Below are 15,414 nucleotides of genomic sequence, written 5' to 3'. Positions count from 1 at the left end.
TTTTGATTAATATATTTTGAGACTACTCGTTTATTGGACGGGCCTGAACACTAATGTATAATATATATAATATTATGTTATATCAATATTTAGTATTTTAAACAAATTATTTGGTTCCTTATATACATCACCTTAATCTACATTTTACATGCTCCTAATCCAGATTAGTCGACACAAAAATCCATAAGTCATTTGTGTCCTCACATGAGTCCGTTTTTACTTTTTAGTTTTATTAAAGGTGGAAAAGAAATGAGAAGAAAGGTGAAAATTATAAAATGCATTCTTAAGATTTTTTAAAGTGTGAAAAGGGAAAGAGTGAAAATGATTAGGAGGAGAAGTGTAGTTGTTTTTTGTTTTAAAAGTTTTCCCTTTATTTTTGAGGTGATTATGAAGGAAAACTTTTCTTATCTCTATTCTTCTTTCCTCTCTTTAAGCTAACTAAATAATAAAAATCTGTATCATGAGTCACACAATATTTTATCTATACTATATTATAAAGCAGATTCCCCCTGTATAAAATTTTAAGTTTCAACATTTACTTCCCTAAAATGCTCATTCTATCAATTCTATATTACCAAACACCCTTTCTCTTTCCTCAAATCTCAACCAATCATCTTTTTTCTTTCTTTTTCATAAATCATTTACTTCTGCAATTCATTCAAAATCTTTTATCCCACAAACCGTATATCGATAAATTATAAAAATTATATGGGTGTTCTTAAAATTTAATGCTCTTTCATTAAAGCTGTCATTCGATATAATTTCGACGAATTCTTAAATCCGAGGGCGGAACCCGTACGGTTAAGGCTTTTGACTATCATACTTTATGACCTATCATCTCACCATCTCACCGTCGCAACGCGCGAGTACTTACCCTCGTAATAATAAATAAATAAATATATATAACCCATAGTCGAGTAAGAATGGTAACAAATGAAATACAGTATTATTTATCCACTAAATAGTCTCCTTGTTACTTTATATCCTTTGGATTCTCTTTGTCTCATGCTTCCTTTTCCAAAGAAAATTTCTACCCTTCTAAAAAATATTCCTTTCCATTTAAAATTATCATATATATTTTTAAGTAAGTACTCCGTAACTAACTAGAAACTAGTACGTATAATTTCTACTACTGGAATATTGCATATACAAAAAGGTAACCTTTGACTTTAGTTTGTCCAATAATTTTGTCGAACTGTTTATTGTTGGGGAAATTCGAGATAACAAACAGATAACCGGATATAAACAATATTTGAAGGCATGTGATCGCTTTCAGATTGAATCAATTTGACGGTTCACCCAAACTATTCAACCGGATACAATCAAAGATTAAGAATTTTCTGTGTGTATGTATTTGAGAGAAAGAACCAGAAAAGAAGAAGAAAAAAGAATAATCAGAATGTGTTACGGGATTTTGTTTTATCAACAAAAACGACAGTTATTGCAAGGTTTCGAAATTGCCATTTTTAGTCCCTCAAGTTCCAAAAATTTAATTTCCGGAGGGATTTTTACTATAGCAATTTAATGGAAATAAAAAATTTCTAAGCTCGACCCCAGCCAGGGGCTCTGCCCCTTGGACCCCGCTCCCAGGGGCGCTGCCTCCGGACCCCCGTACTTTAGGGGCTTCGCCCCTAAGGTCATAATAAATTCAAATAAGCGTGCACTCCGCACCACCAATCCTATATGATGTATTATTACGACAATACTGATCAAACAGTTAACCTAATTATTATTTTTAATAAAATAGTTAACTAAATTAAATAAAAAATTGTGTTATCAAATCATAGTGCGCGCGAAAACAAAAAGATATTGAAAATATATTTGGGTATTTTCCACCTTTTCAGGTCCCCCATCACTGTCACTTTCCTCAATCATTTTCTTTTAATTCATTCCCATGTTTGTTTTTACAAAAATTTAATTTTCATTTTATTATTTAAAGTATACTACTAATATTTATTTCTACAAAAAAATAAATAAATTTCTACAATAAATAAATAATTAATAATAATTATTCAAAGAAAGCCCTACCAGTTGTTGTGTTTTAGCTTACTTAATACTAATGATAATTACAAATTTTAATTTCATAATATTTGCTCAACAGTAATCAGTCACTGACTGCTTCTTCTCCAGATCTGCTCTGACATCCTGGTACACTCTCTCACTCACCAACTCAAACCCACATTATCCTATATATGTATAATTATATTCATATATGCATGTATATGTATGTGTGTATTTGTAATGGATGTTAGCATATATGTTAATGGTACTACTAATTACTGTTTATTTAGGTTTAAGGTGTGGAACCCACATGTTGTTTTGTTCAAGAGTTAGCATAGTGTATGTAAAATTTGAATTTTTATGTTTAAAGATTGTTTTTTTTTTCCTTCTAAATTTATGCTCCCCAATGCACCTTTAGGTATCAATTTTCATTTTTTTAATTTTTTGTGATAATTTTGGTCAAGAATTAGCCGATTTTTGTTATGAAATGTTGTTTATGCTTTTTGTAACTGATAAATGTGTTAAAGTTTCAATCTTTGTGCATGTAAGCTGTGTTTTTTTATAGCTCCCACTGCCCCTTTAGCTATGCAGGAATCAAACCCAGATTATTTTCTTATCTTTTTTGGGTAAAGAATTGGTTTTTGTGTATTCTTATCAGTCAGCTGTTGTTCATTTTTGTGTTTCTTGACTGGCAGGCGATTGATTTTAGCTGATTGGTATCAGAGAGTTTGTTAACTAGAGTGAAATGGAAGGGGGAGAGGGATCTTTAGACAAGGTCCCGACCTCCAATACAAAGACATCGTCTTCTGCTGAGAGTGTGAAAGCAACAACAAAAAGTGTTACTAAACCAACTGTTTCCTCATCTTTGAAAGTCTCTGGTTCTACTACTGGCTCCACCCGAAAAAAGATAGAACCTACGACTGTTTCTAATGCGGTCAAATCGACTCTAAGAAAATCGGCCATAGATCAAGGCAGTGAAACTTCTAACGCTGTTCCTGCTGTTAGAAGGAATAGCACAGGGAGTTCAAAGGAGAAGCAAGCTACAGTTAAGAAACCAACTACTAGTGTTGATTCAGCCACAAAAAGGCCATTGAGGAGGTCTCTTCCAGAAGCACGTAGGAGTTCACTACCTTCACCAGCTACCAAACCTTCGGTTCGTGCAAGCTCATCTGAAACTAAGAATTCGGTTATTACTTCTCCTGTTGTTAAAACTCCTAGAACCATGGGCAGTAATGTTAAATTATCTTCATCACTTTCTTCATCATCAAGAGTCCCTTCAACGTCCATAGACAGCACAGGGAGCAGCATGCTTAGGAAATCAATCTCGAAACTATCTTCTTCATCTGCCCGATCATCTGCAGCTTCCAGTGGATCAAATTCCGGATCTTTGTCGTCTTCTCGAGAAAGAATGTCTACTTCATCGAGTTTAAGAAAAGCAACTCCTGACATTAGGGTATCTCGTTTGATCATGCTTCCCCAAGTTGAGGCCAAGGCCGGTGATGATGTGGTAAACCTTTCCTTCTTATAGTCAACTCCTCCATCCGCAATTGTTTTATCAGTTTACTTTTGGTCTTCTAAGGATGAAAAGCATTTGTTTTAAATGAAATTTTATGTACTTTTTATCCCATGTTATATCAAGTTTAATAACCTGCTGTCTATTTATTATCATTAGCTCTACTGTCATGCTTATCCAAACTTTTTCTCCCATGATATCAGAGGTTGGATCTTAGGGGTCACAGACTTCGTAGTCTGAAAGCTAGTGGGCTGAAATTGTCATCTAATCTGGAGGTAAGCTGATATGTAAAGTATCATTTGTTTTTTGAACAGCGATATGTACATTTGTTGGCTTATTATTACATTTAGCATTTGTATGATGAGTCTCTATCTATCAGAGATGATCATCCTTTAAACTTCAGAACCTCACTGTATAAAATAGTTAAAAGACTTTTTTATAATCTCTACTAAAATTCTACTAGGATTTGCATGTTCCCAGTCACTTGCATGTTCTTTTGAGTAGTATAATGTAGAAATAAACTGCTGCTTTGGTCAATTATTATAGAAGCCTATTACTGATACCCTGATGTGGCAGTTTGTTTATCTCCGAGACAACCTGTTGTCTTCATTAGAAGGCATTGAATTACTGACGCGAGTGAAGGTCTGTACACAAATCTCTTTTGACTCTCTCCATACACTGAAGTAGTTTATTATTTTAATTCTTCTTAAGAACTTTCTCTATATCGTCTTTCCTAAGGCAAGTTATGTCTTTATGGCTGTATTGCCTTAAAAAAAGAAAACTTTTTCTTTGATATATGATCAAATCTGGGTAGATTGTTCCTTAAGTTGCGATATATATAATTTGCGAAATGTGAAATTTCTATCGAGGCTATGACTAAGATCTTACCTATCTAAAACAAAAGAAAAATCATATATGACTGTTATCTATGGCTTCTTCCAAGGTTGGTAAATGATTATTGTGGTCTATTTGTAGGTTCTTGATTTGAGTTTTAATGATTTTAAAGGGCCTGGGTTTGAACCACTTGAAGCTTGTAAAGCCTTGCAGGTTACTTTCACATATTGTTTTTATATCCTAATGGGCCGTAAATAAAAATAATGAATTGTTTTAACCAGAAATTTGTTTTCCTTTTTTTTAAAACTTTTGTAGCAACTCTACCTTGCTGGGAATCAAATAACATCACTTGCGACACTTCCTGCACTCCCAAATCTGGAGGTAAATATATATGGTCCGTTAACTTATCTTACCAATGTGTGCTTAATAGTAATCTAGTTATTGACATTTCGTGCCACTTACAAATCTCTGTTCTTCTAGTTCCTCTCGGTTGCACAAAATAAGTTGAAGTCTCTTTCAATGGCCAGTCAACCACGGTTGCAGGTTTCTTTCATTCTCTAATTTACCCTCCCTTGTATGTTGCTTTGGTTTTTATCATTCTTTGACCTTTTGGTTCTTTACAGGTCTTAGCTGCCAGCAAGAATAGGGTATCAACGCTGAAGGGTTTTCCATGTTTACCATCACTTGAGGCAAGTTTACCAACAATTTCCCATTCATCCAAGTTTGGTGTTTGTGGATTGTAAATTTATAAACTTCGCACCAACTTAACATTTTGTATTACGCTTTTTCTTGGATCTTTTGTGTTTTTTGGGGTATTCGAGTGAGAAAGATTGTAGGATTATAGGATCAATATATCCTATATGTATCTATACTTGCACAATCATGCTTGAATGTTATTATTTGCTTATATATGCTATTGCTTTATGCTGTAGCATTTACGGTTAGAGGAGAATCCTATTCTTGAGATGGCACATGTTGAAGCAGCTTCCATTTTGCTTGTTGGCCCAACCCTGAAGAAATTTAACGATAGAGGTATTTCATATCTTTGATAAGAAACTTGAATGCCTTTTAGCATATGCTGTACTATATTAATTTGTTCTCCATTGTGTTAATGTAATTTTTGCACGATTTTTTTTTTTCCTTTTAAAAATCTTTGTCCCAAATTGGACATTGCTGCTGATTACTGAATGTTTGCAAGACGTGAGTACGTATTAGTTTCAAATCAGCTTCAGATTGCATCACATGTTTTATACTAAATTTATGTAACTGTGTTATAGTATTTAAAGTTTTGTCAATTGCCTCTAACGCTTGTATTCAATGAAAATTTTGCAAGATCTTTCTCTTAAAGAAATCGCACTTGCAAAACATTATCCTGCGCATACAGCAGTTTGCATTGCAAGAGGTTGGGAGCTTTGCAGCTCAAAACAAGCCGTAGGTGAGCTTTTCCAAATCTATTATTGTTACTTGATAGTTGATGAAGTATGCAAATTATATATATTCTCTGAAAACACATTATTTCATAATAAATAAGGACTTGAAAAAAAAACTAAAGACTTGAAATTGGGAGACTGCGTATATATTTTCTGATCAATCAATATTCATAACACTTTTTTAATGTCTGTACTATTTGACTAGTGTAGTTTAATGATTACAATAATACGGGTCTTATACTCATAATGATTTGTCAACTATACGAACAGAGTCGACTTTTAACTTTCTGGTCGAACAATGGAAAGACCAATTTCCTTCTGGTTACATGCTCATGGAAGCCTCAGTTGATCAACCATTTGAAGAAGATGCCTGTAACTGTCACTTTCTTTTTACCAAAGATAAGATCATAAATGACGAGTCAGAATTAGTTTTGAATTATCAATGGTTCATTGGAGGCACTGCTCTTGCAAACTTCACTGCAATTCCAGATGCTACTAGTGAGGTAATGAGCCTGTTTGATTGTGGTTGGGTTGATTCTCAGATAGACGTTACTATGTAATTATGTATTAACATTACATTTTGTGAATATTTTGTTGGCAAGGTATACTGGCCAAAACATGATGACGTGGGCAAGATTTTGAAGGTGGAGTGTACTCCTGTACTTGGAGATACTAAATATTCCCCAATTTTTGCTATATCTTCACCAGTTACTCCAGGTACATATTCACCACATATCAGAGCTTTTATTGTTGACCAAAGTTTGATTTCAAATATCAGGTCTCACCTTGAACTTTTTGCTTAGGAACTGGATGCCCGAAGGTTCTGAAGCTTGATGTGCGTGGAGAACTAGTTGAGGGGAATATAATTACAGGCCACCCAGAGGTTGCATGGTGTGGTGGGACCCCAGCAAAAGGCATTTCTAGGTGACTCATTTTCATTTGCATTTTGCAGTTTGATTTACTGTAGCGGGCATTGCAGCTATACCTATTCTTTTGTTAACAATATTTTGTATATTTTTGTTTCAGTTGGTTAAGGAGAAAATGGAACAGCAGTCCAGTGGTGATTGCTGGAGCAGAAAATGAGGAATATCAATTGAATCTAGATGATGTTGATTCCTGCCTAGTGTATATGTACACTCCTGTAACAGAAGAAGGAACCAAAGGAGAGCCTCAATATGCAATCACGGATTATATAAAACCTGGTGGGTTATTTATGGTTTCAATTATTATTGTGTAACAGTTCAGAGATTTACATATGGCATGTTACAAATCTTCATCTTCATATAACTTCTTGATTAGCTTACTTTACATCTATTCTAATCACTAACCTGTTTCTTTTTGTCAGCTTCTCCATCTGTTAGTAACGTGCAATTAGTTGGAGACGTTGTAGAAGGAAATGCTATTACTGGGGTAGGCGTGTACTTTGGAGGAAAAGAAGGACCAAGCAAGTTTGAATGGTTGCGCGAGAACAAAGATACGGGGTTTGTTTTCCTTTTAATTTCACAATTTCTCTAGGAAATAGAAAACTTATTATATTACTAAGAGCAACTAACAAGGGTTAAATATTTTTCATTTATAGTATAATTTGTATTAGTATAAGTACATAACTTTTTTAGTTTTTAAATTTTTTATTATTTGTTTCCAATATCCTCTAATACCGTGTATCTTGACAGAGACTTTGTCTTGGTATTAACTGGCACTACTGAGTACATTTTGTCCAAGGATGATGTCGGTTCACGTCTGGCATTTGTATATCTTCCAGTAAATTTTGAGGGTCAGTCCACTTAACTTTAGTAATCCAAAGTTGTTATGAGTTACTTTATCTTCATAGCATCTAACTTTAATGTTTTAGTTTTGTTGTTACATCCTTCTGTTATTTACTTACTATGAATTGGGGTGGTTTGTTCTATCATAGTTTTTAATTTATTGGATCTACAGGCCAGGAAGGAAAATCTACATCAACACTTTCTCAAATAGTCAAGCGAGGTACCTATGCATGACTAAGATTAATTATGACCATCTACATCTTACCTTTCCTATAACCCGCATATCTGTGGGATTGGGTATCGTTGTTGTTGCTGCATGTGTGATAAATTGGAAGTTACAAAATAATACATGATAATTGCATGCAATTATATATAAGTATTTTTGAAATAATAAATACCAGGTTAGTAAGATAAGTAATCTAAAGAGTATTTTTGAAAGTCAGAAATCTACAAATGAAGTAATATTTTTAAAGACAGTGAAATGTTGAACTCTAGAGAGCTCCAATGATATTTTAGTCAACTCTTAAGATCAATTCCCCTGGTTAAATTTTCAGCTCCGCCAAAAGTTACACACCTAAAGATAATCGGTGATCTAAAAGAAGGAAGTAAGGTTACAGTGGAAGCTAACGTAACTGGAGCTACTGAAAGATCTAGCAGAGTTCAGTGGTTCAAATCATTTTCTTCAGTTTTGGATGGTGAGAATGGTCTCGAAGCAGTTATCACATCCAAATTCGCCAAGGTTAGTGGTATAATCATGGTTGATTATCCTTGACACATTCTATTAACATAGGATTCTAGTTGAGAATTTGTGTTACATGTCAGGCATTTCGCATCCCTTTAGGCGCAGTCAAATGCTACATTGTTGCCAAGTTCACTCCTGTGAATGAAGATGGTGAATCTGGTGAACCAGCATACGCTATATCAGATAGATCAGTCGAAAGTACGTGAATTACATTTTTGCCAACTTCTTTGATTGCTATTATTGTTTGCAAAACTAAGAATGACCTAACTATAATGTTAGTGTAATGTACACTCATCAATCAGTATCGGTAGTAAATGCTTCTTACACATGTTTGTTGAATCGTTGCAGCTCTTCCTCCAAATCTAAATTTCTTATCCATAACTGGCGATTACTCAGAAGGGGGAATACTTACAGCATCTTATGGGTACATAGGGGGTCATGAAGGAAAGAGTATATACAATTGGTATCTTCACGAGGTATTTCACTTTTCAGTTGTTCTATATGTATCATTGCTATAACATTTTTATGCATATTTCACTCGGATATGAGCAGGTTGAGACTGACCCTGGTATGTTGATACCTGAGGTCTCCGGTAGTCTTCAGTATAATGTTACGAAAGATGCAATTGGTAAATTTATCTCCTTTAAATGCACTCCAATACGTGATGATGGGATTGTGGGAGAGTCAAGAACTTGCATGGGACAAGAGCTTGTTCAGCCAGGTAATTACATTTCTCGTGGTGGTAAATTGTTTGTATACACAGCTAAAATTGCTTTTGTGTATTATTTTTGTAATAAAACTTAAGTTTATAGTGTACTTTCTTTAGAATACTTTGGTTTGAGACACATAAGATTATAAGAAAATATACGCCTAAAATATTACGTTTGTGTCAGCTTGTGGCCGTTTGTATGGTGATATGATTGGTGTAGAGTTTTATATATCTATCTTTGAAGTTTTAATTTGATATTGATTTTTGTCTATTTTTTTAATCAGGAAGCCCTAGATTGTTGTCTCTGCACGTGGATGGAACTGCAGTTGAAGGCACTTTTTTATATGTTAACAAACAATATTGGGGTGGTGAAGAGGGAGACTCTGTTTTCCGTTGGTTCAGGGTACTCATGGAACTTTAAAGCTGTCTTTATGTCAAGATAGTTTCTTTATATGTTTTTGTTCTAAGCCTATATAAAAAGTTAGGCTTGTCATTTATTTTACTATTATGAGGCGGAGAATTGTATGCTTTGTATCAGGGGAAAGTAAATGAAAACTATATATTCATGAAATATGTTAATAGGTAGTTATATGTGCAGACTAGCTCAGATGGTGTGCAAAAGGAAGTTGCCGAGGCTACCACTTCATCATACTTGCTATCAGCTGATGATATTGGCTTTTTTTTGTCAGTTTCATGCGAACCTATGAGAAAAGATCGAGCGCGTGGTCCTATTATATTATCTGAACAAATTGGACCAGTATCTCCTGGTATCATGCAAAATTATCTATTTTAGTATATAAACCTTTGCTTACCTAACTAGAAATATCTGAATAGTTTTCTTTTGAGTTTTGTGATCAATTTTTCCAATAACAGTTATAAGGGTTCTCCATTTTTTATTTTTCAGGGCCACCAACTTGCCAGTCACTTGAATTCAATGGCTCAATGATAGAAGGGGAGCGATTGACTTTCATTGCATCGTATAGCGGAGGGTAAGACATCTTTTACAAGCTTATAGAAGGTGTTGAGGGCACAAATGTCATCTTAATTATGTACTTAACCTCTTTCAGGGATAAAGGTGCCTGTTTCTTTGAATGGTTCAGAATAAAGGATAATGGTTACAGGGAGAAACTGCATTCTAGTGGTCAGACTTCATCATAGATATAATTTACCACTTACTGGTACATTTAGCAACCCTGATGATTTACTAAACAATAACTGTGTTTTTCTTAGCAGAGCATCTAGATCTGACCTTAGAGGATGTGGGATCATGTGTAGAACTTGTTTATACACCTGTTCGAGGAGATGGAATTAAAGGGACACCAAAAAGTATAGTATCTATCCCAATCGCTCCAGGTGGGTAGATTTTGCATTGATTAAAGATTGATTGTGAATTGCCGAACTGTAATTTTAATACAATTAAGAAAGTACAAATTATGAAATTGATGCACTTGTAAAGATAATTTGTAACATCATGCTGTGGTCTACTAATAATTTGTAACATTGATATCTATTAATTTTTTTGACAGCTGATCCTGTGGGTGTGGAACTTCAGATTCTTGATTGCTGTGAGGACAAGGTTGTGGTTCCTCTGAAGACATACTTTGGTGGACAAGAAGGAGGTGGAAAATATATATGGTACAGAAGTCGATCCAAACTTGATCCATCTGCTCTCAAGGATATATTAGATGCTTATGAGGATGTGACTATATGCGGGAAAACATTGTGAGTTTGTGAATATTAGGCACATGTTTTTTGTCTATCTTTTCTGTTTTGTTTGTACATTGTTGGTTAATGTTATCTTTTGGCAGAACATACACTCCATCACTGGAAGATGTGGGTTCTTATTTGGCTTTGTATTGGGTCCCAACTCGTGTAGATGGACAATCCGGTGAACCCTTGGTGTCTGTTTGCAACAGTCCAGTGAGTCCAGGTAGCCTCGTGCCCCTTCTTCTTGTATTGAAATGATGAGCAGTTATGTATTTGATCTACTTGTGGTATAACTATGACATATTAATGTCAAATGTCGTGCCAGCTCTTCCTGTAGTATCCAAAGTTAGTGTGAAGGCGCTGTCCTTAAGCACTTTTTCTGGTGATGGAGAATATTTTGGTGGTTATGAAGGATCAAGCATCTTTAGTTGGTACAGAGAACCTATGGAGGGAGCACCTATTTTAATAGACGGTGCTAACTCTAGAACATATGAAGTTACGGATTCAGATTACAATTGCCGATTATTATTTGGGTAATTACTTTACCAATGTTCTTATTCACTCTTCATATGTGTGCAGTAACCATAGCCTGTATAAACATTAATTATATTAGTTAGAAAATCATTAACAATTATATCATGTTCTTTTTATTAGTTTTTAATTTTTATCATCCCTGAAAAGTTTTTTTGTGCAATTTGAAGGTATACACCGGTTCGTTCTGATTCAGTTGTTGGAGACCTAAAGCTGTCTGAGCCAACAGATGTGATCCTACCAGGTACAGATATAGTGTTGCATTTCTGTAGCCTTTTATGGTTCTATATCTGTTTGATTAAATCATTGTATCTTATCTTTAGTCTTTTTTGAGGCTTCTAATTATACATACATACATACAGAGCTTCCCCGAATAGAGATGCTTGCTGTGACTGGTAAGGCAATTGAGAGGGAAGTACTAACTGTTATAGAAGTTATCCCAGAGAGTGATGCTCAGCAGAATGTCTGGCAAAAGTACAAGAAACATGTCAGATACCAGTGGTATACCTGTACACCATAAACATTAATGGCATTACTTTGTTTATTTTTTGTTATGTTTTCTTTATGCTCCCTTCTTTTGTTTTACCCCAAAAAGTTAGTGAGTATTATCATTATTTGTTAAATGACAGGTATATGTCTTCTGAAATGGGAAGCAATGGCTTTGAGCCAATACAATCACAATGTTCTTGCTCATATAACCTGCGGTTTGATGACATTGGTTGTCGTTTTAAATGTGAGTGCATTGTAACTGATACATTTGGAAGATCTAGTGAGCCGGCATATGTCGAAACTGCCCCTGTTTCTCCAGGTCTTCTATCCTTTCTCTTATGTCTCTTCCATTCCTTATATTATTTTCTGAGAGCATTATTACAGAATAACTATGTTTCAAGATAAGATATGTTTTTTATTTCCAGGATTACCTAGAATGGAGAAGCTGGAAATTGAAGGCAGAGGTTTCCATACCAATTTATATGCTATTCGTGGGAATTATAGTGGAGGGAAGGAAGGTAAGAGTAAAGTCCAGTGGCTGAGATCAATGGTTGGCAGTCCAGATTTAATTTCTATTCCAGGTATGTTCTAGCATGCATTGGTTAATTCACAAGTCCCCGATTCGGTATTTAAGATACTTTGATATTCTAATGCAGGTGAGACAGGAAAGATGTATGAAGCAAATGTTGATGATGTGGGTTACCGGCTGGTTGCTATTTATACTCCTATAAGAGAAGATGGGGTAGAAGGCCATCCAGTTTCTGCTTCAACTGAACCAATAACTGTTGGTAAGCCTGGATCATTTTTATTTTTCCCGAATCTATTTTTGTCAGTCTATTTTTTTATATTATTTTTTATAAATACATGCTGTATCGTTTTCTTTTTAGCAGTTGTTTTTGCCACTTTGACTTTTTAGAAATAAAACATGACCTGAATCAACCTGTCCATAAGTAAATGGTCCAAAGTTTTCATCTTTTTATCTGTACCTACATGCTACCCCCCCTCCCCTCTTATTTTTTCTTCTATATGTCTAACATTATACATCGGTTTTCAGAACCTGATGTTCATAAAGAAGTAAAGCAGAAGCTTGATCTTGGCTCTGTCAAGTTTGAAGTAAGAATCTGTTCATCCTCATGTACATGGTATGCACAAGTATTGTCTATTTTAAGGACTCGTAACATTTTATGTCTCTTGAACAGGCATTATGTGATAAGGACAGATCTTCGAAGAAGGTAAATTATACTAAATTTTTTGTTGCTGATATCATTTTATGTATGCAAGGATGGGGAGGTGTTGGGCTAAATTGTCATTTTGGATAAATCCTGACTCATTTCTGATTAATATTATAGGCTCCTGGGGTAGGTAGTCTTGAGAGAAGAGTATTGGAAGTTAATAGAAAAAGAGTGAAGGTCGTAAAGCCTGGTTCCAAGACTTCTTTCCCAACAACGGAGATTCGTGGAAGCTATACTCCTCCATTCCATGTTTGTGATTCCGTCCTTCGTATATTATATTAAAAAAATTAACATCAATACCAGTACTGCCTTTTGTTAGCCCTCCAATTAAAAAAAGAAGAAAAGAAATGCAACACTACTTTCTGATCTACTCTGTATATCTCATGGCATCATTTCTGTAGGTGGAGATTTTTAGGAATGACCAACATCGGCTTAAGATTGTTGTGGATAGCGATAATGAAGTAGATCTGATGGTTCAAACACGACACCTAAGAGATGTAATTGTGCTAGTGATCCGAGGCTTTGCACAGAAATTCAACAGTACTTCCCTTAACTCCCTTTTGAAGATTGAGGCATGATCAAATGATCCAGTCTTTTTTGGATTTGAGTCTATATAGTGACAGTTATTTGCTTGGTTTCCTTGTTAAATATCCCATTGAGAAAAAAGAACAGTATATATGTCCCATTATGATTGTGATGTTTGTTGTAGGATGTATATGGTTTTCAACTTTGTGTTCTTCCAAATATTTGATTTGATTGTATGGTTTTTGTTTGCCAACTCTGATGGATGTAAAATGGCATTTATCATTTCTTATATATCTTTTAACTTGCAACATTCTGTTGATTCTCTATATCTATATCCTTACAATTATATAATTGATATCCTGGGTTACTTAAGTTATTACTAATATTTATTTATATTATTATTTCTGGTAGCTTTTACTATTTTTTTAGTTAGACATTTTAATCTATTCATACTCTTAAATTATACTCCTAAATTATACGTATGTCTGGGATGAAACTGAGACTCTCGGAAAACATCTATTAATCTATTTCCACAAATGTGCAAGTGGGACACGAATTCAAATAGATCTTTCTAAAGTTAAAGACCTTATCGATGGGCAACCAACCCTATTGACATTTCTTGTAGCTTACTTGATTACTGCCCACTCGTTCACATATGTGCTTGTATTAGTAGTATTCTTGATTTTCAAAAGCTCTAGTTAAACCGATCTGCTCTAAGCTGGTATACTTTGTCGCTAACTATGCATTTTCTATACCTCCATTGCAAAGATGTATGTACCATGTATATCTGTACAGTTGTAATATTTCGATCGTTGCAATGAACTGCGTCCTGGGATCTATGAAACTCAAGCTTCCCTAAAATTTGGTTTTAACCAGTTTTGCAATCAATGGGGTCTTCTTTCAACTAGTGGGCGCCACTGGAAGAAAAAAAAGAAAGAAAAAGGATACGGATATTCAATCAATCAATATCTATTTTCAATATTCAAATATTCTACTTCTAGCTAACTTGTAATTCTAGTGATCAAAATGAATTAGCTTATTGACTTATTCATTGTAAAAAATCAACTGGGTTGGATTAGTGGTTGGAATCCTTCCTTTTAGAGACAGAGGTCATGGGTTTGATTCCCATGCTCAGCAAGGCTGGAGGTCTTTTTCTACCTTTGGTAGAATCTAGAAGCAGTCTCTCTACCTTTGGTAGGAATAAGACTGTCTACATCTCAAACCCCCCTACACCGTTGAAGACGGTATTCGGGACCAAAAACTCGTGGAAGACGACATTAGGAGTTACTTTACTTATTCATTGTCTTCTCCATCAATCTCATTCATATATATTTTCATCCATGTCACTCAGGTAATGACCCGTACATCATCATTTTTTAACCATACACTATCAAACATGTTTTAAACTGTTAGTACAATATAAAAATGTGATTTGCATCGATCTCTAGTGGTGTGATGGTGTACGAATCACCATGTCACCCTCGGTAAAAGTGTCTATCTAATAGATTGCAATTACTATTCATTTGACTATTTGAGTGATCGTAATGAAAGCTTCAATCTCTTTCCATGTACTACAATCCAATTTGGAATACTTTGATGTAACCGACCAAATATATATATTTTTTTCAAATACTTTGTTGTTAATATGCCGTATATATTGAACCCCAGATGAAGTTGTTTTGACCCAAGTCAACAAAATAGTAAGAATTTCATATATGTCTCATATTAATACTCTAATTACATATTTATCCAATTTAAATTAATAATTATATATATACATATCTAAATTTTGTTTAGATTATTTCATATATATCCATTGTGTTATAAAATGATTTATAATTCAACTTACTCAAAATTAATTCTATATTTGTGCTTTTAAAATGTCAACCAATTACATATGAACCAAATTATATAAGCAATTCACAAGGTGAACCT

At 34.4% G+C, this 15,414-nt stretch overlaps 1 protein-coding gene across 2 annotated transcripts; it reads left to right on the top strand.

Annotated features, from left to right (window-relative positions):
- Nucleotides 1–2,043: 2,043 nt before the first annotated feature.
- Nucleotides 2,044–13,789, top strand: LOC122590941 (187-kDa microtubule-associated protein AIR9). Of its 2 annotated transcripts, XM_043763116.1 has the most exons (38): nucleotides 2,052–2,148; nucleotides 2,697–3,508; nucleotides 3,718–3,789; nucleotides 4,091–4,156; nucleotides 4,490–4,561; nucleotides 4,664–4,729; nucleotides 4,829–4,891; nucleotides 4,972–5,037; nucleotides 5,281–5,380; nucleotides 5,682–5,783; nucleotides 6,049–6,281; nucleotides 6,381–6,495; nucleotides 6,582–6,702; nucleotides 6,805–6,980; nucleotides 7,124–7,259; nucleotides 7,452–7,552; nucleotides 7,717–7,764; nucleotides 8,099–8,283; nucleotides 8,367–8,484; nucleotides 8,635–8,762; nucleotides 8,839–9,007; nucleotides 9,280–9,398; nucleotides 9,594–9,762; nucleotides 9,900–9,984; nucleotides 10,063–10,136; nucleotides 10,229–10,348; nucleotides 10,522–10,717; nucleotides 10,804–10,925; nucleotides 11,028–11,235; nucleotides 11,404–11,477; nucleotides 11,596–11,734; nucleotides 11,863–12,041; nucleotides 12,148–12,303; nucleotides 12,379–12,510; nucleotides 12,777–12,835; nucleotides 12,922–12,954; nucleotides 13,072–13,203; nucleotides 13,356–13,789. In XM_043763116.1, the coding sequence occupies exons 2-38, from the start codon at nucleotides 2,747–2,749 to the stop codon at nucleotides 13,530–13,532; spliced, it is 5,073 nt and encodes a 1,690-aa protein (XP_043619051.1). In that variant the 5' UTR covers nucleotides 2,052–2,148; nucleotides 2,697–2,746; the 3' UTR covers nucleotides 13,533–13,789. The 2 variants fall into 2 exon arrangements, 1 of the variants encoding a protein (XP_043619051.1); XR_006322651.1 differs by lacking the exons at nucleotides 12,379–12,510; nucleotides 12,777–12,835; nucleotides 12,922–12,954; nucleotides 13,072–13,203; nucleotides 13,356–13,789 and having other exon boundaries at nucleotides 2,044–2,148; nucleotides 11,596–11,742; nucleotides 12,148–12,237.
- The last annotated feature ends 1,625 nt before the right edge of the window (nucleotides 13,790–15,414 follow it).

Source organism: Erigeron canadensis, chromosome 3 (genome assembly GCF_010389155.1).
Source record: "Erigeron canadensis isolate Cc75 chromosome 3, C_canadensis_v1, whole genome shotgun sequence".
Classification (NCBI taxonomy): domain Eukaryota; kingdom Viridiplantae; phylum Streptophyta; class Magnoliopsida; order Asterales; family Asteraceae; genus Erigeron; species Erigeron canadensis.
This window is presented reverse-complemented; position numbering and strand designations above follow the sequence as displayed.